Source organism: Coregonus lavaretus, assembly GCF_964263955.1.
Source record: "Coregonus lavaretus genome assembly, chromosome: 20".
Lineage (NCBI taxonomy): Eukaryota > Metazoa > Chordata > Actinopteri > Salmoniformes > Salmonidae > Coregonus > Coregonus lavaretus.
The window spans coordinates 39,063,298-39,088,144 of record NC_140007.1 but is presented as its reverse complement, the minus strand read 5'-3'; the positions used below and the strand labels follow the sequence as shown (position 1 = coordinate 39,088,144).

Here is a 24,847-nt window from a genome sequence, read left to right as displayed (position 1 = left end):
CAGGAGAAGAGGGTGAGTACAGTACCAGAACCAGCACCAGAACCAGCAGTAGTGTTGAATGCAGAGAAATATGGGACAGAGGGGAGTGATTTCATATTGAGGGACTCTAAATCTGGGCAGGACTCACACACTCGCACGCCGGCAGGCACACATGCAAACACATACACACACATGTTGGGCTTCAAAGGATGTTTCATCAGGCATGGTAGAGTTGTTGCTCCTGTTGCCACAGCATGAAACAGAGAAGTGTATAGTTGTACCTCAGGAATTTTAGTTTAGCGCCACGGCTGAAACATTTCATATTTTAGGGCAATGATAGACGCACACTTCAGAGAGAGAGGGGAGAGAGCGAGATAGAGAGAAGGAGGATGAGAGAGAGAAAGAAAGAGAGAGAGAGAGAAAATAAGTGGAGCGAGAGAAGTTAAGAAAGAGAGAGAGAGAAAAGAAGTGGAGAGAGAAGTCAAGAGAGAGAGAGAGAAAAGAAGTAGAGAGAGAGAAGTCAAAAGAGAGAGAGAGAAAAGTGAGAAAAAAGCTTGGCTCTTTGGCTCTTTCTTTGTGGTGCATGCAGTTGTTTAGTGCTGTGTGTTTGAGAGATGTGTGGTATGTCGGTGTTTGGGCTGTTTCACAGACACTGTTGTGATTCTGGTTTCTGTTGAAGGACCAATCAGCAGTTGAAACAATAACAAAGCTTACTCACCACCACTGTTTTAGTAAAAAGATGAGAGGTGGGGCTGGAGAAATGTAATCACGCTCAAATTCATAGACAGAGATATGGATGCATGGATTGACCATTCATGATATCAAAATGATAATTTTAACCATGTTTTGAGGCTATACAGTGATTGTTTACGTTTACTTTGTATATACATACATTGGCGTAAAACAAGTTTATATTTTGGGTTCTGATGGGGTACGACAGTTAAACTAAGCTCATGAGGCATTAATAAGTTAAGAATTAATTATACTGCTGATTGTCCCTTTAAAACACACTATTAGGAGAAGAGAGGTGTGTTGGTCTGTTGACTTGTGCTGTGTTTGAGTGAGTGAAGGATGCCCCTTTATGTTGTGTGTGTGTGTGCGTGTGTGTGTGTATGTGTGTGTGTGTGTGTGTGTATCAGTGGAGGCTGCTGAGGGGAGGACGGCTCATAATAATGGCTGGAACAGAGCAAATGGAATGGCATCAAACACCTGGAAACCATGTGTTTGATGTATTTGATGCCATTCCACCTATTCCGCTCCAGACATTACCACGAGCCCATCCTCCCCACTTAAGGTGCCACCAACCTCCTGTGGTGTGTGTGTGTTGAAACGAGGAGGGAGTTAGGAGTAGAATCAGCCAGACTGCATGTCTCCTTCCTTTCACCTGCTGCAGTATGAAGGTACTTATCCTCAGCACAGGGCCAGTGCCCGGTTGCATAGCATACCTTAAAATACATTTCACAGACGGACCCTGCTTGCCACTGTAGCGCTGCCAGAGAGGAACACTCTCTTTCTGGACAAACGTTTTACTGGAGATCAGAGGGCAGTGGTGGGCAGGGGAGCAGTGACTGAGAAGGACCTGTTGGCTTGAGCACTGTTTGACAGTATATCCACCCAGGCGTAGTGAAGAGAAGTGGAGCGCCACCCAAAATACTGGCCTGGACTCTGGAGGAATTCAGTGACTCAACCCCCCAGTACTGTTCTGTTCCGCTCTCATTAAACTGGACACACACACACACAAACACGCACACAAACACTGACAACAGCTTTGTTCATGTGTGAGGGTTACATATGGATTCAAACAACATTTGAGCAATGACCAAGCTGGCTGCAGGGGATAGCTATAATCAGGAGGTCCATGAACACTATGTCATCATAGTCCAGCATTACTGGCCGTGATCCATCCTCTCTTCCTGTGTTTCCATGTGGACAGCAGCACCAGAAAATGCTTTGAGAGATGAGAGATGAGTTCTGGGAAATTGGAAGAGTGGGGTTGAGGGGGAGGGAGAAAGAGGAGGAAGAGGGCCAGAAGAGATAAGAATGTGAGATGTCAGGATGTCCGGCGCTGAGCCTGATCCTCTCATCTCCTCTCCTCTCCTCTCCTCTCCTCTCCTCTCCTCTCCTCTCCTCTCCTCTCCTCTCCTCTCCTCTCCTCTCCTCTCCTCTCCTCTCCTCTCCTCTCCTCTCCTCTCCTCTCCTCTCCTCTCCTCTCCTCTCTCTACAGATGGTTTCTGTCTGTGCTGTCACCCTGCTCCCTGTCTCAGCCTTCTCTCTCTCTGTTCCTTTATCTGTTTAGTTTTTGGTTGCCTGGTTAAAATCCGAGTGCAGATTTCCAAGAGCGTATTCATTTCAGCCTCTCCCCTCGGGCCGGCTCTCCAGCCAACTTAAGCAATTTTTAGACATGGCTCGCTCTGGCCGTAAGACAATGAGAAGAAACGTATGGTTATCATCTACATTTATAATCTAAAATGAGTCTGTTTTTTACAGTAGAGTTGAGAGAGATTTATGTCTCAGTAACTGTCTGAGTAACTCAAGGTTTAAAATGTATTTTTACCAGGACATGTCAAGGAATGGAAATGTCATTCAAAACGGTCTAATAAAGTTGTATTTTGTCCAGTGAAGCTGCCTGCCAATGCTAGCGTAGGCTGCACAAAACTGAGTGCCAGACTGTTGGCTCTGCCTAGTCGAAATCCACACCAGCAATGTATCATCTGCTAATGCTGTCAATTAAACATGAGCCCAAGAATACATTACAGTTCAGATAAGGGTTGTGGACTGTGTTCAGTTCACAGGACAGGCTGACTGACTTTCCTTTCGCTTTGTGCCTGGGACTTTGGTTTAACTAGGTTCTTATCCTCCTGCACAGCGTTGTCCTGGTGCTAAAGCTGGTCAGTTCCATTTATACTGAGGGGCCTTATTGGCCTAACATCCTCATGATAGACACCCCAGCTGAAACAATTAGCGTGCGGTCAGGCCCTCACAAAGCAGCTGCACCAGCCCACATAACTTTCAAACCATTGAAGTGTTTATTAGGCACCAGACAGAAGAAAACGGATTGAAACAGGGAAGCACTACCTCATTTTCTACTACATTTTCGATTGCATGCCGTAAAATGACGCTGGCCAATCTTCTTCTCTACTATTTTGTTGTATTTTTTATTCCGGATCACCGTTAGCCAAGGCAGTAGCTACTCTTCCTGGGTTCTAATAACAGTTACATACAATAAAACAATGCATTACACAACACATTATTACACGCAACTCTACCATAACATATCTACAATACAACACATTATCACACGCTACTCTACCATAACATATCTACAATACAACACATTATTATACACTACTCTACCATAACATATCTACAATACAACACATTAAAACACGCTACTCTACCATAACATATCTACAATACAACACATTATTATACACTACTCTACCATAACATATCTACAATACAACACATTATTATACACTACTCTACCATAACATATCTACAATACAACACATTATTATACACTACTCTACCATAACATATCTACAATACAACACATTATTACACACTACTCTACCATAACATATCTACAATACAACACATTATTATACACTACTCTACCATAACATATCTACAATATAACACATTATTACACACTACTCTACCATAACATATCTACAATACAACACATTATTACACACTACTCTACCATAACATATCTACAATACAACACATTATTACACGCTACTCTACCATAACATATCTACAATATAACACATTATTACACACTACTCTACCATAACATATCTACAATACAACACATTATTATACACTACTCTACCATAACACATCTACAATACAACACATTATTATACACTACTCTACCATAACATATCTACAATACAACACATTATTATACACTACTCTACCATAACATATCTACAATACAACACATTATAACACACTACTCTACCATAACATATCTACAATATAACACATTATTACACACTACTCTACCACTACATATCTACAATACAACACATTATTACACACTACTCTACCATAACATATCTACAATATAACACATTATTATACACTACTCTACCATAACATATCTACAATACAACACATTATTACACACTACTCTACCATAACATATCTACAATACAACACATTATTACACACTACTCTACCATAACATATCTACAATACAACACATTATTATACACTACTCTACCATAACATATCTACAATACAACACATTATAACACACTACTCTACCATAACATAACATATCTACAATATAACACATTATTACACACTACTCTACCACTACATATCTACAATACAACACATTATTACACACTACTCTACCATAACATATCTACAATATAACACATTATTATACACTACTCTACCATAACATATCTACAATACAACACATTATTACACACTACTCTACCATAACATATCTACAATACAACACATTATTACACACTACTCTACCATAACATATCTACAATACAACACATTATTATACACTACTCTACCATAACATATCTACAATACAACACATTATAACACACTACTCTACCATAACATATCTACAATACAACACATTATTACACACTACTCTACCATAACATATCTACAATACAACACATTATTACACACTACTCTACCATAACATATCTACAATACAACACATTATTATACACTACTCTACCATAACATATCTACAATACAACACATTATAACACACTACTCTACCATAACATATCTACAATACAACACATTATTATACACTACTCTACCACTACATATCTACAATACAACACATTATTACACACTACTCTACCATAACATATCTACAATATAACACATTATTACACACTACTCTACCATAACATATCTACAATACAACACATTATTACACACTACTCTACCATAACATATCTACAATACAACACATTATTACACACTACTCTACCATACATATCTACAATACAACACATTATTATACACTACTCTACCATAACATATCTACAATACAACACATTAAAACACGCTACTCTACCATAACATATCTACAATACAACACATTATTATACACTACTCTACCATAACATATCTACAATACAACACATTAAAACACGCTACTCTACCATAACATATCTACAATATAACACATTATTACACACTACTCTACCACTACATATCTACAATACAACACATTATTACACACTACTCTACCATAACATATCTACAATACAACACATTATTATACACTACTCTACCATAACATATCTACAATATAACACATTATTATACACTACTCTACCATAACATATCTACAATACAACACATTATTATACACTACTCTACCATAACATATCTACAATACAACACATTATTACACACTACTCTACCATACCATATCTACAATACAACACATTATTATACACTACTCTACCATAACATATCTACAATACAACACATTATTACACACTACTCTACCATAACATATCTACAATACAACACATTATTATACACTACTCTACCATAACATATCTACAATACAACACATTATTATACACTACTCTACCATAACATATCTACAATACAACACATTATTACACACTACTCTACCATAACATATCTACAATACAACACATTATTACACACTACTCTACCATACCATATCTACAATACAACACATTATTATACACTACTCTACCATAACATATCTACAATATAACACATTATTACACACTACTCTACCATAACATATCTACAATACAACACATTATAACACGCTACTCTACCATAACATATCTACAATATAACACATTATAACACGCTACTCTACCATAACATATCTACAATACAACACATTATTACACACTACTCTACCATAACATATATACAATGACAGCTGTGGCACTTTAACAGTTGTCAAGTACTGCTTAGGTCTGCTTGGCTGCTTCCCACACACACACAGACACACACACAAGACATACACAGACACACACACATAAGACATACACAGAGACACACAAACACAAACACAGACATACACACACACACACACAAACACAGACATACACACAGACACACACACACACACACACACACACACACACACACACACACACACACACAGACACACACAAGACACAAGACACACACACACAGAGAGAAACACACAGACCTATAAAATTGTTGAACTTGCTGTTAATGGTGTTATAGGTTAGGTTAACAGGATTAGGTTAAAAGGGTTAGGTTAACAGGGTTAGGTAAACATGGTTAGGTTAGGGTCAGGTTAACAGGGTTAGGGTAGGGTCAGGTTAACAGGGTTAGGTTAACAGGGTCAGGTTAACAGGGTCAGGTTAACACGGTTAGGTTAACAGGGTTAGGCTAGGGTTAACACTGCTCTAAAAATAGTCTAGAGTAGTACTCAGGAACGAACGCCAGTGTGCACAGATTTTTCGTTCGTTTCCCTCAGGCACTTGAGCAGGGCGCCTCAGGTGGGCCTGATGGTACAGATGTGTTCTGAGCTCTCTCAGTTCTGTGCTAGGTGGTGCCAGGGAAAATGACGTTTTGGAGGTCACATGGTGCTCACCGACTGCCCTACATCACTATGATCAATTGGCCGGTTGGACTAGACACTGGACTAGACACTGGGCTACACACTGGGCTAGACACTGGGCTAGACACTGGGCTAGACACTGGGCTAGACACTGGACTAGACACTGGACTACACACTGGGATAGACACTGGACTAGACACTGGACTAGACACTGGACTAGACACTGGTCTAGACACTGGACTAGACACTGGGCTAGACACTGGACTAGACACTGGACTAGACACTGGGCTAGACACTGGACTAGACACTGGGCTAGACACTGGACTAGACACTGGACTAGACACTGGGCTAGACACTGGGCTAGACACTGGGCTAAACACTGGGCTAGATACTGGGCTAGACACTGGGCTAGACACTGGGCTAGACACTGGGCTAGACACTGGGCTAGACACTGGACTAGACACTGGGCTAGACACTGGGCTAGACACTGGACTAGACACTGGGCTAGACACTGGGCTAGACACTGGACTAGACACTGGGCTAGACAAGGATGTTCAGTAGCCTATACATCATTTCCCTGTTTCATCATTCTCCTTTCTTCTCCCTCTCTCTCTCTCTTCCTCCCTCCATCCCTCTCGCTCTCTCTCAGATGGACCCAGTGCAGAAGGCGGTGATCAACCATACCTTTGGCGTTCAGCTGGTGAAGACCAAGAGGCCCATCATCTCCTGTAACGTCTGCCAGATACGCTTCAACTCTGAGGTACAGAACAGCTCCTACCACCACCCACCACACTCCCTCTAACTCTAACCCTAACCCTGTAACGTCTGCCAGATACCTTGAACTCTTTGGTACAGCACACTATAGCACTTCTGACACCATGCTTACCATACCGTACCACTCTTATCTTTTGAACACTATCTTGCTGACCCAAACCAAACTGTACCGAATCTGCACAGTTCGAGCTGCTATGGTGTATGTGTAACCAGGCCAGTTCAGTACAGTTTTGTTTGGCTCAGTATAGAGTGAAAATCCCTTACAGCTCCTACCACAACCCACCATACAGGACAGCTCCTACCACAACCCACCATACAGGACAGCTCCTACCACAACCCACCATACAGGACAGCTCCTACCACAACCCACCATACAGGACAGCTCCTACCACAACCCACCATACAGGACAGCTCCTACCACAACCCACCATACAGGACAGCTCCTACCACAACCCATCATACAGGACAGCTCCTACCACAACCCACCATAAAGGACAGCTCCTACCACTATATGCACTCTGTTTAGAAGGCTCTCTTTCTCTTTGGTATTCTTTATCTCTTTGTTTATCTCTCCGGGAAGAAAGTGGTGACACCATGGAGGTGTCTATTTGTGTTTCTGTAGTGTTTGGTACTTCTGTTTGAGTCTGTTTGTGCTATGTTGTGGTTTAGCAGTGGATGCCTTGTTGGAATCTGGCTTATGGAGCCCAAGTGAGAGTTGTGAGTGTGAGATGTAGTATAGCAGAAATAGGTGTGTTTGCTGTAGCCTGCCTGGCATGCAAGATGGGCAGGATTTTTATATTTTGGGGACTTTTCTATTGGTTCCAATGCAACAGGTAAGGTCAATCAAGCACAGATCAACTATTTTAAATGATTTCAAATAGTATTTGAACTCAGGTCTACAGTACAGTACTGCAGTTACAGCCTGAGAGTGTTGCTAGGCAATTGTTTTATTTAACCTTTATTTATCCAGGCGAGTCAATTAAGAAGAACAAATTCTTATTTACAATGACGGCCTGGCAAAGAGACAGCAAGCTGAGAGCATGAAATAGGATTTTCCTCCACATTTCAAAGGGATTTTCTCTCTCCCAGATCAACATGGGAAAGTTGATTTAGGATGTTCTTAGGGGTATGGAAACTAATTTCACATAAGCATACCATGACGTTGAAGTCTAGGGTGGCAGGTAGCCTAGCGGTTAGAGTGTTAGGCTAGTAACTGAAAGGTAGATGGTTTGAATCCCAGAGCCAACAATGTGGGGGATAAAACCTGTCTATGTGCCCTTGAGCAATTGCTCCTGTAAGTCATTCTGGATGAGAGCGTCTGCTAAAATATTAAACGTTTAAAAAAATTGCACCCTATTTCCTATAAAGTGCACTACTTTGGACCAGTGCCCATAGGAGATAGGGTGCCATTTGGGACAGACTTGAAATCTCTCCAGAAATAAGTGCAGCAGCAGGTTTTTAGACCGCCTTCTCTTCTATAGTCTGATTAATGTGATTAATCCACTCTGCTAAAAACTGCATTTTCATCTGTCAAACCATATGGTAGAGTTTATCTCCACTTGTTTTTAATGCCATGCACATACAGTATGGCTCCATGCAATATGTGGTTTTTGAAAAGCAAAACATAGGGGATAGGTTTATCTAGATGTGTAATGTTGTAATGCAATGTGCATGAATGCATGCATGAATGTATGTATGCAATATATGGTTTTTGAAAAGCAAAATGGAGGGGGAAGTTTGAATGTCTCGTATCACCAACATTCTCTGAATGCTTTAGAAGCTCTCTCTTTATCTTACTGTAGCAAATCACACTATCAATGTATACATTAGTAGACAGTCCCTTTAGTCTGTTGGCCTACAGCAGAGTATTGGACCTTGGCTGTTATTGGCATAGTATCCTGTGGCATCGCCAACTAGGTTTCTTTTCTTGACAATTTCACAGACTATTAGATACAGATTTTAAAACATATTATGGTTGACCCGGTCAAATTCGTTTTGAGTATCCGCCCTGACCGAGTGGAATGGTATTCTGGAAATAAATATACATACACATGTTTGACATTACATTTGGCCTCTTCCTTATCTAAACAGACAAGATCGAAGTATGTAGCCTACACGAGTTACATGTCTTCCAGAGCCATATATAATATGTCTGTCATTTGCTGATGCCTTCCACATAAATATTTTCCCGCTCCTGCTGCCGCGAGGGCCCAGGGTCCATGCAGGTTATAAGCTCACTGTTTATAGCCCAGTATGTGACCCAATCAGGTCTGACACATAAACATGCTGGTAAATATTGACACATACCGACCAATAAACATCTATGACCCCCAACACCCAGCTAGCTCTGAAATGGACCTGGGAAGGATTTCAGCACCCCACTGACCCTCAGTCCCACCCTCTACATAGCTCCCCACCCACTACACTACACTACACTACCCTACACTGCACTGCACTAGACTACACTAGACTACACTGCACTGCACTACCCTACACTACCCTACACTACACTACACTACACTTCACTACCCTACACTACCCTACACTACCCTACCCTACACTACCCTACACTACCCTACACTACCCTACACTGCACTAGACTACACTAGACTACACTGCACTGCACTACCCTACCCTACCCTACACTACCCTACACTACCCTACACTACCCTACACTGCACTAGACTACACTAGACTACACTACCCTACACTACCCTACACTACACTACACTACACTACACTGCACTACCCTACACTAACCTACACTACCCTACCCTACACTACACTACCCTACACTACCCTACACTACACTACACTACCCTACACTACCCTACACTACCCTACCCTACACTACACTACCCTACACTACCCTACACTACACTGCACTACCCTACACTACCCTACACTACCCTACACTACCCTACACTACACTACACTGCACTACCCTACACTACCCTACACTGCACTACCCTACACTACCCTACCCTACACTACCCTACACTACCCTACACTACCCTACACTGCACTAGACTACAGTAGACTACACTGCACCGCACTACCCTACCCTACACTACCCTACACTACCCTACACTACACTACACTACACTTCACTACCCTACACTACCCTACACTACACTACCCTACACTACCCTACACTACCCTACACTACCCTACACTACACTGCACCGCACTACCCTACATTTACATTTACATTTACATCATTTAGCAGACGCTCTTATCCAGAGCGACTTACAAATTGGTGCATTCACCTTATAGCCAGTGGGATAACCACTTTACAATATGTATTTATTTATTTATTTATTTTTATTTTGTGGGGTGGGGTAAGGGGGGGGGTAGAAGGATTATTTTATCCTATCCCAGGTATTCCTTAAAGAGGTGGGGTTTCAAGTGTCTCCGGAAGGTGGTGAGTGACTCCGCTGTCCTGGCGTCGTGAGGGAGCTTGTTCCACCATTGGGGTGCCAGAGCAGTGAACAGTTTTGACTGGGCTGAGCGGGAACTGTGCTTCCGCAGAGGTAGGGGGGCCAGCAGGCCAGAGGTGGATGAACGCAATGCCCTCATTTGGGTGTAGGGACTGATCAGAGCCTGAAGGTACGGAGGTGCCGTTCCCCTCAAAGCTCCCCTACACTACCCTACACTACACTACACTGCACTACACTGCACTACCCTACACTACCCCTACACTACCCTGCACTACACTACACTGCACTACCCTACACTACCCTACACTACCCTACACTACCCTGCACTACCCTACACTACCCTGCACTACACTACACTGCACTGGACTACACTACCCTACACTACACTACACTACCCTACACTACCCTACACTAGACTACACTACCCTACACTACACTACCTTACCCTAAACTACCCTACACTACCCTACACTACCCTACCCTACACTACACTACCCTACACTACACTACCCCTACACTACCCTACACTACGCTACCCTACACTACACTACCCTACACTACACTACCCTACACTACCCTACCCTACCCTACACTACCCCTACACTACCCTACACTACGCTACCCTACACTACACTACCCTAAACTACACTACCCTACACTAGCCTACACTACCCTACACTACACTACCTACCCTGCCCTACACTACCCTACACTACGCTGCCCTACACTACACTAACCTACACTACACTACCCTACACTACGCTACCCTACACTACACTACCCTACACTACACTACCCTACACTACCCTGCACTACACTACACTGCACTAGACTACACTACCCTACACTACACTACCCTACACTACACTACACTACCTTACCCTACACTAACCTACACTACCCTACCCTACCCTACCCTACACTACACTACCCTACCCTACACTACCCTGCACTACACTACACTACACTACACTACACTACACTACACTACACTACCCTACACTACACTACCCTACACTACCCTACACTACCCTACACTACCCTACACTACACTACACTACCTTACCCTACACTACCCTACACTACCCTACACTACACTACCTTACCCTACACTACACTACCCTACACTACCCTGCACTACACTACACTGCACTAGACTACACTACCCTACACTACCCTACACTACCTTACACTACCCTACACTACACTGCACTACCCCACACTACCCTACACTACCCTACACTACACTACACTCGCCTGCAGCCAGGCACACAGAGACACACAGGCTCTCAGACCATAATATAACACAGCTTCATTCTGCCGTTACTGTCACAGCTAACACATTTTTTTATTCCAAGCAGGGGAATGGCCTTGCTGTGGTCCAAGCAGCAGCGCCACGCCACGGGGCAGGGCCTTATTACAGTCCAAACAGCAGTGTCACAGGGCAGGGCCTTACTACAGTCCAAACAGCAGCGCCACGCCACAGGGCAGGGCCTTACTACAGTCCAAACAGCAGTGCCACAGGGCAGGGCCTTACTACAGTCCAAACAGCAGCGCCACAGGGCAGGGCCTTACTACAGTCCAAACAGCAGTGTCACAGGGCAGGGCCTTATTACAGTCCAAACAGCAGTGTCACAGGGCAGGGCCTTACTACAGTCCAAACAGCAGTGTCACAGAGCAGGGCCTTACTACAGTCCAAACAGCAGTGTCACAGGGCAGGGCCTTACTACAGTTCAAACAGCAGTGTCACAGGGCAGGGCCTTATTACAGTCCAAACAGCAGCGCCACGCCACAGGGCAGGGCCTTATTACAGTCCAAACAGCAGCGCCACGCCACAGGGCAGGGCCTTATTACAGTCCAAACAGCAGTGTCACAGAGCAGGGCCTTACTACAGTTCAAACAGCAGTGTCACAAGGCAGGGCCTTATTACAGTCCAAACAGCAGCGCCACGCCACAGGGCAGGGCCTTACTACAGTCCAAACAGCAGTGTCACAGGGCAGGGCCTTACTACAGTCCAAACAGCAGTGTCACAGGGCAGGGCCTTACTACAGTCCAAACAGCAGTGCCACAGGGCAGGGCCTTACTACAGTCCAAACAGCAGCGCCACGCCACAGGGCAGGGCCTTATTACAGTCCAAACAGCAGCGCCACGCCACAGGGCAGGGCCTTATTACAGTCCAAACAGCAGTGTCACAGGTCAGGGCCTTACTACAGTCCAAACAGCAGTGTCACAGGGCAGGGCCTTATTACAGTCCAAACAGCAGTGTCACAGGTCAGGGCCTTATTACAGTCCAAACAGCAGCGCCACGCCACAGGGCAGGGCCTTATTACAGTCCAAACAGCAGCGCCACGCCACAGGGCAGGGCCTTACTACAGTCCAAACAGCAGTGTCACAGGGCAGGGCCTTATTACAGTCCAAACAGCAGTGTCACAGAGCAGGGCCTTACTACAGTCCAAACAGCAGTGTCACAGAGCAGGGCCTTACTACAGTCCAAACAGCAGCGCCACGCCACAGAGCAGGGCCTTACTACAGTCCAAACAGCAGTGTCACAGGGCAGGGCCTTATTACAGTCCAAACAGCAGTGTCACAGGGCAGGGCCTTATTACAGTCCAAACAGCAGTGTCACAGGCTGTCTGTCATTGTATGAGAGCGTTCCGGCGTCTACTCCTGCCTGAGCTAAGTTCCTAAGCTAGAGAAACGTTTTATTTTTTATTTTTTTATTTCACCTTTATTTAACCAGGTAAGCCAGTTGAGAACAAGTTCTCATTTACAACTGCGACCTGGCCAAGATAAAGCAAAGCAGTGCGATAAAAACAACAACAACACAGAGTTACATATAGGATAAACAAAAACGTATACAGTGTGTGCAAATGTAGTAAGTTATGGAGGTAAGGCAATAAGTAGGCCATAGTGCAAAATAATTACAATTTAGTATTAACACTGGAGTGATAGATGTGCAGAAGATGATGTGCAAATAGAGATACTGGGGTGCAAATGAGCAAAATAAATAACAATATGGGGATGAGGTAGTTGGGTGGGCTAATTTCAGATGGGCTGTGTACAGGTGCAGTGATCGGTAAGCTGCTCTGACAACAGGATGGATCTGACAACACAGACAGGTCCTGGTTTACATACTGTAACACACTATGAATCTGTCATGGATAGCAGCCTTGTCCGAGCCAGAAGGGCCCATAGGGCAGGAGACCATCTTCTGTTTCTGCAGCATAGAACGCTAGTGCTGTATGACACACAACACAGTATATTACGCTATGGAAAATAGGTTAGCACTGTGCTTTAACCAAGGACTAGAGCTTTTTCCAGCAAGATAGTACAGTAGGTCAAATGGAAGCTAGTTCTCAGTCTTTATCTCTTAGATAAAGCCTCACTTTTAATCAGACAAATGGCCTCTGACCATATTACCATATCACCATCAGTAGATATGGTGCTTCGTCATCCCCTCATCCAATCCATGCTCAAGTCAGCCAAGTAATTTCATGCTTTATTGCTTCATTCATATATTCATATTCCACTCTTCTCTCTCTCTCTCTCTCTCTCTCTCTCTCTCTCTCTCTCTCTCTCTCTCTCTCTCTCTCTCTCTCTCTCTCTCTCTCTCTCTCTCTCTCTCGCACTCTCTCTCTTTCTCTTCACACAGCATTATTTACAGTGCGGAAAGCCTCAAATTGGCTGCCACTACTTATCATAAAATGCATTGGTCAAGGGCCAGGATTATGGTCCTGCTCTCTGACAGCCCTGTTGCACTCTGGGTAAAGGAAGAGAAGAGAGAGGGGGGCGAGGAGAAAGGGGTTTAGAGGGGAGCAAAGAGAGAGAGAGGGAGAGAAGGGGTGATGTGTGTGTTCGTGTGTGTGTGTGTATAACCTTGCTGTGAGTTGCTGCAGGACAGGAGGGATTTCACTGGCTGGTGTTACGCTGCATTGGTCAACGACACTCAGTGCTGCAGCATGACCAAGTAGGTCCGGCCACTCCTCCTTCCTCTCTCTCTCCCTCACTCCGTCCCTCCCTCCCTCCCTCCCTCTCTCCTCTCTCTATGCTCATCTGGAGTTGCAGCTGTACTGTAATGAGTGATCTTGTGCCACAGCTCTCCTCTCAGTATGCTTTAAGATACGTGAAGATCACAATAACTTCTCTCTATCACAGGTTGTTTCTATCTTAGCTGTTGATAAGACATGCAGTTCTGTGTTGCTCTGCTCTCTCTTTCTCTTTTTCCTTTCATGCCCTTGTCTCTGTATCTCTTTTAGCAGCCCTGTTTCTATCCCATAACCTCTGCCAACCACCCATCCCCCTCTTTCTCTCTTCCTTCATTGTCTTTCAGCCCCCTCTATCTTTCCATCCAGAAACACATCAGCTCCTGTAGAGGTTAAGAAAGACTCCATCGCCGTGTGTGTGTGTGTGTGTGTGTGCGTGTGTGTGTGTGTGTGTGCCTGTGCGTGTGTGTGTGTGTTTGTGTTTGTGTGTGTGTGCCTGTGCGTGAGTGTGTGTTTGTGTTTTGTGTGTGTGTGTGTGTGTGTGTGCCTGTGTGTGTGTTTTATTTTTGTATTTTTATTTTATTAAATTTTTTGAGGGGGTAGATCAGCTTAATATTGCAGATAGATTGTAACTTCCATCAATGTAATTGTCTGCATCACTTCCAATCCCCCATGTTTTTTATATACACTGCTCAAAAAAATAAAGGGAACACTAAAATAACACATCCTAGATCTGAATGAATGAAATAATCTTATTAAATACTTTTTTCTTTACATAGTTGAATGTGCTGACAACAAAATCACACAAAAATTATCAATGGAAATCAAATTTATCAACCCATGGAGGTCTGGATTTGAAGTCACCCTCAAAATTAAAGTGGAAAACCACACTACAGGCTGATCCAACTTTGATGTAATGTCCTTAAAACAAGTCAAAATGAAGCTCAGTAGTGTGTGTGGCCTCCACGTGCCTGTATGACCTCCCTACAACGCCTGGGCATGCTCCTGATGAGGTGGCGGATGGTCTCCTGAGGGATCTCCTCCCAGACCTGGACTAAAGCATCTGCCAACTCCTGGACTGTCTGTGGTGCAACGTGGCGTTGGTGGATGGAGCGAGACATGATGTCCCAGATGTGCTCAATTGGATTCAGGTCTGGGGAACGGGCGGGCCAGTCCATGGCATCAATGCCTTCCTCTTGCAGGAACTGCTGACACACTCCAGCCACATGAGGTCTAGCATTGTCTTGCATTAGGAGGAACCCAGGGCCAACCGCACCAGCATATGGTCTCACAAGGGGTCTGAGGATCACATCTCGGTACCTAATGGCAGTCAGGCTACCTCTGGCGAGCACATGGAGGGCTGTGCGGCCCCACAAATAAATGCCACCCCACACCATGACTGACCCACCGCCAAACCCGGTCATGCTGGAGGATGTTGCAGGCAGCAGAATGTTCTCCACGGCGTCTCCAGACTCTGTCACGTCTGTCACATGTGCTCAGTGTGAACCAGCTTTCATCTGTGAAGAACACAGGGCGCCAGTGGCGAATTTGCCAATCTTGGTGTTCTCTGGCAAATGCCAAACGTCCTGCACGGTGTTGGGCTGTAAGCACAACCCCCACCTGTGGACGTCGGGCCCTCATACCACCCTCATGGAGTCTGTTTCTGACCGTTTGAGCAGACACATGCACATTTGTGGCCTGCTGGAGGTCATTTTGCAGGGCTCTGGCAGTGCTCCACCTGCTCCTCCTTGCACAAAGGCGGAGGTAGCAGTCCTGCTGCTGGGTTGTTGCCCTCCTACGGCCTCCTCCACGTCTCCTGATGTACTGGCCTGTCTCCTGGTAGCGCCTCCATGCTCTGGACACTACGCTGACAGACACAGCAAACCTTCTTGCCACAGCTCGCATTGATGTGCCATCCTGGATGAGCTGCACTACCTGAGCCACTTGTGTGGGTTGTAGACTCCGTCTCATGCTACCACTAGAGTGAAAGCACCGCCAGCATTCAAAAGTGACCAAAACATCAGCCAGGAAGCATAGGAACTGAGAAGTGGTCTGTGGTCACCACCTGCAAAACCAGTCCTTTATTGGGGGTGTCTTGCTAATTGCCTATAATTTCCACCTGTTGTCTATTCCATTTGCACAACAGCATGTGACATTTATTGTCAATCGGTGTTGCTTCCTAAGTGGACAGTTTGATTTCACAGAAGTGTGATTGACTTGGAGTTACATTGTGTTGTTTAAGTGTTCCCTTTATTTTTTTGAGCAGTGTATATATTCCCCTTTATTACTTTCCAACCCCGCCATCCTTTCCCTACTTGGGGTAAACTAGTGAACAACAATGCTTAGGCCTCTACTTCCAGCTTATACTTACTATCTACATTTTATGGACACAGTCAATTTTACAATAATTTAATTTTGTTTGTTTTTTTCTCCTGAACTTCTTCTACTCTCAACCTCTCCGATCATTTTCATGATGTCCATCTGGTTTGCTTCTATATGCCATATCTTTCTAACTGTGCTCTTTCCCAAAAGCTCCCAACATACAACCTATATACTTATTATGGACACAGTATGCTTACATTATTAGTTATCTTGTTATTATTTTGTTGTTAGTTGTTATTAGTCCCATCCTTCAACTCCATTCAACACCTCCCATCTATCTCTTAACACCATCCATATAGGATTTCTATTTGCCATATATATTTCAACTGTACTGTGGTGTTTTACAAAAGTTCTGAACCTTTCTATTCTCATTGTTTCTACAGATTGTGAATTAAAAATAAACATTTTTGCTAAAAGTATTATTATATTATTGATCGATTGACTATGACTATTCAGATCACCCAGTAATGCTATCTGCAAGGTTAGCTCCAGGTAAATATTGCAATCCTTTAGCCATTCCTGGACCTGGACAAAAACAAGCTACAAATGGACAGTGTGTGCCTGTGTGTGTTTGTGTGTGTGCCTGTGTGCCTGTGTGCCTGTGTGTGTGTGTGTGTGTGTGTGTGTGTGTGTGTGTGTGTGTGTGTGTGTGTGTGCGCACATTCCTCCATTACTGTTCTGCTCCACCATGGAGCCATAAATCTCCCTTCGTTCCTACATGTACCTCATCTCAGTGCCAGCGCCATCCAAACCACAGGAGCACCAGCCTGGGGCCCCCTTCTCCCCTCTCACCTCTCCGTCTGTCCCCAGCCATCCCAACCACGGAGCCACCCCCTGCGGTCCAGCCATCCAGCCAAGGCCGTCTCTCCCCTCTCCTCCCCCGTCAAGCCTGTCTATCCTCAGCCATCCCAACCACATAGCCATCCCTCCTGCTGTCCATCCAGCCATGTCCAAGCCACCATCCCCCCTCCACTCCAGCAAGGCCCCCCCTCTCCCCTACCCTTTCACCTCCCGCCCCTCTCCTCTCTCCCCTCCCCTCTCACCTCCCGCCCCTCTCCTCTCTCCCCTCCCCTCTCACCTCCCGCCCCTCTCCTCTCTCCCCTCCCCTCTCACCTCCCGCCCCTCTCCTCTCTCTCTCTCCTCCCCTAGCACCTCCTCTCCTTCCCTGCCGAGCCTATCTATCCCAGGCCTGAGCCCATGGGCTGAGCTCCTAGCTAGCCGGTGATGTGTTGTGATGTGGTGTGATGTGATCCCTCTCGTCACCTGTCTGTTGCAGCTGTCAGCAGCTCTCCAGCCCTGTTTTTAAAGAGCGACACACGATAAGCCCCCTACTTAATAATAATCATCATCTTGATACAATAATTATTCGCCTGCCAATCTATACACACACACACACACACACACACACACCATTCCAGAGGCTTTAGGCAGGTCATTTTCAGCCTGTTAGCTGCCAGATGATCTGTTTGAAGTGCTCACAGAGGCTCACGGCAGACGGGCAATGAGGTTGTGTGTGTGTGTGTGTGTGTGTGTGTGTGTGTGTGTGTGTGTGTGTGTGTGTGTGTGTGTGTGTGTGTGTGTGTGTGTGTGAAGCACAGCACTGTTGCAGCAGCCGGCCATAATGAGGATGTAGACTATGGGTGACAGCTCCTGCGGCTCCTATGGTTGCCAGTCTAGAAATATCTCCCCTGGTGTCTAAAGGCCTAGCCAGGCAGAGGGCAATCTGACCATCCAAACAACACATGAGACAGATAGACAGACAGACATAAACTAGCCAATCAACATACTGAGCTGAGACAGACAGACACATATAGCAGTAAATATTTCTCAAAATAGTGGGCAGTATCTTTGGTGGTGAGGGGTGGGTGGACAGGCAGAGTTTTTCTAAGCCTATAGGGTGACTTGACCCTCTTTGGAGCAGCTGTAGCCTGGTATCCTTTTGAGACGAGGAGGTCCAAGGGTAGGTGTGTGTGTGCGTGTGTGTGTGCGTGTGCGTGTGTGTGTGTGTGTGTGTGCATGCGCGATGGCATCATCTCTGGCCCTGACCTGTAGTTCATTCCCCTACTGTAGGCATGTCTCTCATAATGTCTGGGATAATGACATGACTGGAGCCTGCAGTCATGAAAGCTGAAGCTGGGTAATCTCTGACTGTGGAGGAGTCAGAGGAGAAGAGGCACAAGGGGACTGAGGCCTGGATTAGGGCCTGGTGTAAGGTGGTAATGTTAGGGAAAACAGACAAGACTACTGCCTCATATTGTTTCCTGATCAGTGGTCAGATCACCTGTCACAGTATTCCTCTCCTCTTTATCTACTGTAAGCCTGTCTGCAGCCTGGCATCCCGTCTCCTATTCCTGGTGCAGATTGAATAACATACCGGACACCGAAACTGTGTGTGTGTGTGTGTGTGTGTGTGTGTGTGCGCCTTCGTGCGTGTGTGTATCCAGGTGTTCTATATCAATGTGTCAGTATTGTGTACAGAGCCACTGTTTTCCAACCTGTCTGTGTCCATCCATTGCCATAATGTTATATTCACCTGTTTTTGTGATTACAGCTAAATTCACACACACATCTCTCTCTCTGTCTCTCTCTTTCTCTCTCTATTTCCCTCTCATTCTCTCTTTTTCTCACTCTCTATCTCTCTCTCCTGTCTCTCTCCAGAGCCAGGCAGAAGCCCACTACAAAGGCAACCGCCACGCCCGGAGAGTCAAAGGCATCGAGACCGCCAAGAGTCGCCCCCAGGAGGGTGACAAGTTGGGCACACCTGTCCCCCCCACCTCCTCCCCATCCCCCCCTGGTGAACTCCCTACATCCGCCCCTGACATCAGCGACCCCTGTAACCCAGGTAACCATGGAGGAGAGAGACCTCTAATACCTCCTAGCACTTACAGTGGGGAAAAAAAGTATTTAGTCAGCCACCAATTGTGCAAGTTCTCCCACTTAAAAAGATGAGAGAGGCCTGTAATTTTCATAATAGGTACACATCAACTATGACAGACAAAATGAGAAAAAAAACTCCAGAAAATCACATTGTAGGATTTTTTATGAATTTATTTGCAAATTATGGTGGAAAATAAGTATTTGGTCACCTACAAACAAGCAAGATTTCTGGCTCTCACAGACCTGTAACTTCTTCTTTAAGAGGCTCCTCTGTCCTCCACTCGTTACCTGTATTAATGGCACCTGTTTGAACTTGTTATCAGTATAAAAGACACCTGTCCACAACCTCAAACAGTCACACTCCAAACTCCACTATGGCCAAGACCAAAGAGCTGTCAAAGGACACCAGAAACAAAATCTCATTTTGTCTTTCATAGTTGACGTGTACCTATGATGAAAATGACAGGCCTCTCTCATCTTTTTAAGTGGGAGAACTTGCACAATTGGGGGCTGACTAAATACTTTTTCCCCCCACTGTACATATAGGATGTATACAGACAATACCAGCACTCAATACAGGATGTTGGGTGTATACAGTGAGGGAAAAAAGTATTTGATCCCCTGCTGATTTTGTACGTTTGCCCACTGACAAAGACATGATCAGTCTATAATTTTAATGGTAGGTTTATTTGAACAGTGAGAGACAGAATAACAACAAAAAAATCCAGAAAAACGCATGTCAAAAATGTCATAAATTGATTTGCATTTTAATGAGGGAAATAAGTATTTGACCCCTCTGCAAAACATGACTTAGTACTTGGTGGCAAAACCCTTGTTGGCAATCACAGAGGTCAGACGTTTCTTGTAGTTGGCCACCAGGTTTGCACACATCTCAGGAGGGATTTTGTTCCACTCCTCTTTGCAGATCTTCTCCAAGTCATTAAGGTTTCGAGGCTGACGTTTGGCAACTCGAATCTTCAGCTCCCTCCACAGATTTTCTATGGGATTAAGGTCTGGAGACTGGCTAGGCCACTCCAGGACCTTAATGTGCTGCTTCTTGAGCCACTCCTTTGTTGCCTTGGCCATGTGTTTTGGGTGATTGTCATGCTGGAATACCCATCCACGACCCATTTTCAATGCCCTGGCTGAGGGAAGGAGGTTCTCACCCAAGATTTGACGGTACATGGCCCCATCCATCGTCCCTTTGATGCGGTGAAGTTGTCCTGTCCCCTTAGCAGAAAAACACCCCCAAAGCATAATGTTTCCTCCTCCATGTTTGACGGTGGGGATGGTGTTCTTGGGTTCATAGGCAGCATTCCTCCTCCTCCAAACACGGCGAGTTGAGTTGATGCCAAAGAGCTCGATTTTGGTCTCATCTGACCACAACACTTTCACCCAGTTCTCCTCTGAATCATTCAGATATTCATTGGCAAACTTCAGACGGCCCTGTATATGTGCTTTCTTGAGCAGGGGGACCTTGCGGGCGCTGCAGGATTTCAGTCCTTCACGGTGTGTTACCAATTGTTTTCTTCGTGACTATGGTCCCAGCTGCCTTGAGATCATTGACAAGATCCTCCCGTGTAGTTCTGGGCTGATTCCTCACCGTTCTTATTATCATTGCAACTCCACGAGGTGAGATCTTGCATGGAGCCCCAGGCCAAAGGAGATTGACAGTCTTTTGTGTTTCTTCCATTTGCAAATAATCGCACCAACTGTTGTTACCTTCTCACCAAGCTGCTTGGCGATGGTCTTGTAGCCCATTCCAGCCTTGTGTAGGTCTACAATCTTGTCCCTGACATCCTTGGAGAGCTCTTTGGTCTTGGCCATGGTGGAGAGTTTGGAATCTGATTGATTGATTGCTTCTGTGGACAGGTGTCTTTTATACAGGTAACAAACTGAGATTAGGAGCACTCCCTTTAAGAGTGTGCTCCTAATCTCAGCTCATTACCTGTATAAAAGACACCTGGGAGCCAGAAATCTTTCTGATTGAGAGGGGGTCAAATACTTATTTCCCTCATTAAAATGCAAATCAATTTATAAAATTTCTTACATGCGATTTTCTGGATTTTTTTGTTGGTATTCTGTCTCTCACTGTTCAAATAAACCTACCATTAAAATTATAGACTGATCATTTCTTTGTCAGTGGGCAAACGTACAAAATCAGCAGGGGATCAAATACTTTTTTCCCTCGCTGTACATGCTAATACAGTACATTTATGGATGACCTACGTAGTAACAGGGTTCCCCACATGAAAAATATTAAAGTCTGCAAAAACATCACAGTTAATACTGTAGTATTTATTTTAGTATACTGTAGTATATTGTAGTATTTACAGTTAACTATGGTATAAATACTGTAATAAAAGAAAACTATAGTATATACTGTAGTATCTTTGCATAAATTACCGTATTATTTACTATAGTGTTTTATAATCTTTGACATAGAATTGGAGGCTTTCTCCTTCCGGAAATCTACTGGAGAAATACTAAAATAGCAAATGTTCCATAACCTGTAGGTAGGTAGATAGGTAGGTAGGACTGGGTTCTGAACAGAGAGAGAATGGGCAGGGTATAGGCAAATTAAATACTGTAGTATTTACTAGTTAAAAAAGTGTAGTGTTTTTGGCAGACTGTAGTGTTTTGAGGACATTGCTGTAGTATTTACTAGTGTTTTTTTTTTTGGCGGATAATACTGTAGTATTTGCTGTACTATTCTACAGTATACAACAACATTATATAGTAAGCACTACACATGATTGAGGGATACTACAGTGTGTAGCATAGTATTATACAGTATACTACAGTTTACTATAGAATTCTATAGTAAGTATTGTAGTATCCTATAGTAAACTGTAGTATTTATTTCATGTGGGTCAGGGCAAGTCAATGCAGTGGAAATCAACCTAATTCATCCATGATCTACTACATTTAGTCTTATCAGTCAATTGGGAAATGAACTGACCACTACGAGCTGAGGGAGATATGAATAGCTCTTCACAAATAAAAAGAAATAACAATCACATTGGTTTTCAAGTATGTTGTTCTGGTCCTCTATGGCTCCTGTCTCTGTGTGTGATCTGACCTTAGCTAAAGGCTGTAGTCTGCTCCTCTCACATTCCCACCACAATAGCACAGCATCAGCACCACAGACTCCATTCAGGTCCAGATCTCCTCTGTCATTGCTGTCCCACTGACCCTGAAATGACAAATATGCCAGAGAGAGGCTGAGACTCACTAAGGACTTAGAAAGGGGAGCTACATTCTTGCAGAACTTAGCTCCAAGTTTAAATACTTTAGAAATACATTCCTTCCTTTCTCGCTTGAAGTGACCACTGATCTGACATGACACTGAATTGGTGATAGCTGTGTTATGGAAACCCCTTGATTTCGCCTATCATTTCAGATAAGGGATTATTTTTAGGAAGGGAACAAGGAAGAAAGTAAGGACTCATTTTGAGCAGTACAGTATTGGAACAGGACCTTTGAACAGAGACGGCAGAGTAGTACCTTTGCCACGAAGACACAAGAGTAGCACATTGCATCACGGAAAAGATTCCCTGCCAACAAGCAGGTCGATCTGGGGACAACAGTGTGTGTTGTTGGACCTGAAATGATGCTCTTGAGTTCTCTGACTTCTTTGAAGGAATCGTCTGTACTAGTAATGCTTTGTGCCATCATCAGAACGAAAGGCTTCTAGAATGTCTGTCCTGTTTTAGTAGTCTGGTCCCAGATCTGTTTGTGCTGTCTTGCCAACTCCTATGTCATTCCTATCGTCATTGTCACATGTGGAGTTGGAAAGACAGCACAAACAGATCTGGGACGAGAGAGAGAGAGAGAGAGAGAGAGAGAGAGAGAGAGAGAGAGAGAGAGAGAGAGAGAGAGAGAGAGAGATGATGTGTGGAGGAGAATAAGACAGGTTAGCTGTCGGATGACATCTATCGGTATGGAAAGATCACAGTTGATCTCAGTTTAATAGTTTAATCTAACGTAATTTAGTGTTGTTGGTGTGACAGATTGGCTGTTAGGGACAGAGGGCACTGTGGAGGGTGTGGCTGTTTCTCTCTCTCTCTCTCTCTCTCTCTTTCTGCTTCAGTCTCTGCCCATCTCCTCTGTCTCACCACCTGGAACTTTCCATTCCCTCACTGTCACAACTCTTACTCTGTCTGTCTGTCTCTCCATCCCTCCCTGGATCAAAAACAAGTAGGAATTAAAGAACAGGAGCACATTTTCAATCTGGTCACGGTTGCATTTGAAAAGGTTCTACTAAATACCGAACACTGTTTACCGGACAGTGTTACTATAGAAACACTGAGCAGGTGTCATCAAACAAAGCTGAAAGAATAACATAGACATTGACAAAGACAGAGACCAGAATACATTATTCAGTGTTATAACTCCTAACCTCAAGATTGTGTGTCTGGCTGCCTTTCTTCTCCCCTCATGTCTTTTTTTATATTTCTTGTGGCTTTGTCCCACCTACACCCGAACACTAATACCATTTCCACACTACTGGGCCAAATGGAGCCGAGCCAAACTGAGCTGTACTGGACTGGCCTGCCTACGCATTCCACCATAGTTGCTGGAACCATACTTGAAATGACAATGTGAAAATGAAATATCAGAGCCAGCACAATACAGTTTCGTGTCGCCACAATAATGAAAAATGTTTATGAGGGCAGTATGGCCGCCTCTCTGCCTCACAGAGTGATCTGTAGCCTGCAGTCCTTAAGTCACACAGCGTCCAGCCCTCAGCCCAGTCCAGCTCACAGCCCAGTCCAGCTCTCAGCCTAGTCATACAGTATCAGAACTACTGAGGGGGAGGAGCT

The 24,847-nt window shown here is 44.5% G+C and overlaps 1 protein-coding gene across 1 annotated transcript in view; it reads left to right on the top strand.

The window, feature by feature from the left end:
- znf385a (zinc finger protein 385A) overlaps nt 1-24,847 on the top strand; it is a gene marked incomplete at its 5' end in the record, with an annotated part of 52,398 nt that overhangs the window by 9,384 nt on the left and 18,167 nt on the right. Inside the window, 2 exons of the mRNA XM_084185050.1 lie at nt 7,215-7,325; nt 19,803-19,986. Of these exons, the coding sequence (XP_084041176.1) occupies nt 7,215-7,325; nt 19,803-19,986 (295 nt within the window). The remainder of the gene's footprint in view (nt 1-7,214; nt 7,326-19,802; nt 19,987-24,847) is intronic.